We start from the raw sequence: 2641 nt of genomic DNA, 5'->3' as shown, positions 1-2641 counted from the left end.
AAAAACGCCGGCACAGAATTGGGCTATGAGATTGGGATGTTTACGAGAAAACTATAGTAGTAGAGAAATTTTTCTTGGTGGTTCATTAATTAACTTATTTTTGCATCATTAAATATTTTCGAAGTTTATTTTTGATTAATTTCTTTTCTAAAAAGGTATTGTCACAATTTTATTTTTCAATTCTTAAGATTTTTGGCTTTAGAAGTACACCTGGCAACCATCAATCTTGAAAGCAATATAATCTCATAATAATTAGAGCACTATTTAGTGCTAGCAATATCATGTATAATATATTTCTTCAGCTTCTGTTCTTAAAGAATCAAGTGATTTTGTGACGCTACGATGTGAATGTTTAACGTTTATTTAAAAATTTCTGTTCTCGCTTAAAAACTGCGTCAGGGACTTTGTTTCCGTAAGCCCTTAAGTAAAGCTTAGTTATCTGATAGAATTTAGTATACATATAGGATTGAATCCACTCCAAATTTCTCAGACACCGTTTATGAAAATTATTGAGAAGATATGAATATCGCTAGCTCCATTCTAATTCTCACATTTGCGGTTTATTTGGATTTTGTTGGTAAGTGTGATCAGGTGACCATCAGGGTCACTACTTTTTGTGTGCACTTCCTAAATTGAATCATTTATCTTATATTTTCGTGAAAAGCCGAATTTTTAGCCACTTCTCAGCTTCTTTTGGCTTTTAAACGACAACAATATTTAAATCGAAATAAAATATTGAATAAAATCTAAGTGCCATATGGATGGTTCCTATCTTGAGGATAGTGACTTTATTAGCGGGTTTTGACAGATTCTTTTAAGGTTTTGCTGACTGAAATCTAATAGTTTTTTTTCAAATTGGTTTGCCAAATGAAAAATATTTTTATTATTTATGTATTGCATTTTTTATGCTAAGGGATATCAAAGTTGTGAAATCACAAAATAACGAATAATGTTATTGAAAATAGCAAACTCATTATTGTAGCAATCATTGAATCACGTGATCAAATAATATTTTTCTATGAAAATAAATAATTAAATGCTCTAAAGAAATGAAAAGAGAGAAAAAATCATTTTGTGAGTCTTTAATGTAATAATTTCTCTTTCTGACAAAACGAGTGATAGGTTCGGTAAGAGTTTTGGTTTTTTCTTTTATTTTTCTAAAGCCACAATCAAGGTCTCGGCAGAGATAACGTTGAATCCACGAAAATTTGTTTTTCTGGAATATTTGTTCAAGCTGTGAGCAGTTGAGCATATGTTAAAATAGTTTATCATATGACATACTTCGTTCTGCGACGTTCTCGTTCATGCTTCTCGGTGCTTTTAAATACGTTTCCTCACTTTTAATCGGCACTTATTGTGCTACGCATATTTAGTATGTCTTATCATTGAATTAACTTAAAATTGAGATTAAATTAGGGACACAAGTTATATTTTCAAATCGAGCTTAGATCTTCATTCTTGTTAAGTTTATGTCCAGTCAAATACATAAACATAAACTGAACAATAATGTTCACTTAGAGAAAAAGTTTTCTTGAAACAAAATCATTATCCTGTTTTGTTTTGAACGACTTAAATATATTTTTTACACAAACAGAATTGTGTGCAAGATTAAATAAAGATTGTTGCAAAAGTGTAATAGTTGCTACAAAAATATTCTTCTTGACGTTAATGAAATTCCTTTTACTCACAAATTTTAGAAGAAATCCCAATTCTGTCAAAAAGCATCCTTCTCAAACAAATTTCTCTGAGTGTTGATATGAATTAGATGGTAAGCAAACATTATTTTGTGTCAGGAGTTTGATCCTAATTAATGATTCTAATTAATAATTAAAATATTAATTACTAATTATGTGAAAACCATTATGAATCTCTGCTTTATTTTTACGTAGATTGCGACGCAGGTGTGTCACCACCCTCTCCTGAATGGACCGCGATGACTTATTATAGTGTTCCATTGAAATTTAAGAGGGATCCTAAAACTAGAGATGTGATCGATATTGAGCTTCAATATAACCAGGGGGCTCGAAAAATCGAACGAAATGTGGGAATCACGCGTGTATCTAATCCTGAACTGCATCTGGAGTTCGTTGAGTTCGTAAATCTCATCACTGGAGAACGGATCGCACTTGCCCCTATGACTGCAGAAACCCGAAAACTTTTAGATGATGAAAAAAAACGCATTGAAAAATACATGCCTAAAAATCTGAAACATAACAAAAGCCACCAGAGCATGTAGGTACTTGGAAATCAAATTTAAGTATCTTTTATAAATCTAATCACTGACATAAATAAAGAAGACAGTCACCAGGGTGTATTTTAATGGATGTGAAATAGTAGAATAGTCAAATAGCTGAAAATTGTATTTTTTTTAAATAATACTTATTTATTATGTGATTCTATGGCCGGTCAGATACTTTTGTGAAAGAATAATAAAGAAAACAATAAGTACAAATTGTGTATCAGTTAAAAAATTTGTTTTTGATTACCATCAAAAATAGAGTTTGTTGTCTTTCAAGAATTTCAGAAAAATCGCCACTATTTTCTTAATTTTAAAGTTTTTAAAAGAATTTTCCGCCGGATTCAGAAAAAAAGCTAAAACCTTCATCAGATCCAAAACAAAAAAATTGAAGGCCTAGCATAA

At 30.6% G+C, this 2641-nt stretch overlaps 1 protein-coding gene across 1 annotated transcript; it reads left to right on the top strand.

Annotated features, from left to right (window-relative positions):
- Positions 1-419: 419 nt before the first annotated feature.
- LOC117170215 lies at positions 420-2300 on the top strand. Its single transcript, XM_033356829.1, has 2 exons — positions 420-577; positions 1890-2300. Exons 1-2 carry the CDS (start codon positions 520-522, stop codon positions 2234-2236), a joined length of 405 nt encoding a protein of 134 aa, XP_033212720.1. The 5' UTR covers positions 420-519; the 3' UTR covers positions 2237-2300.
- Positions 2301-2641: the final 341 nt, after the last annotated feature.

Source organism: Belonocnema kinseyi, chromosome 3 (genome assembly GCF_010883055.1).
Source record: "Belonocnema kinseyi isolate 2016_QV_RU_SX_M_011 chromosome 3, B_treatae_v1, whole genome shotgun sequence".
Classification (NCBI taxonomy): Eukaryota; Metazoa; Arthropoda; class Insecta; order Hymenoptera; family Cynipidae; genus Belonocnema; species Belonocnema kinseyi.
The sequence above is the reverse complement of the archived record's forward strand: the minus strand, read 5'-3'. Positions and strand labels throughout refer to the sequence as shown.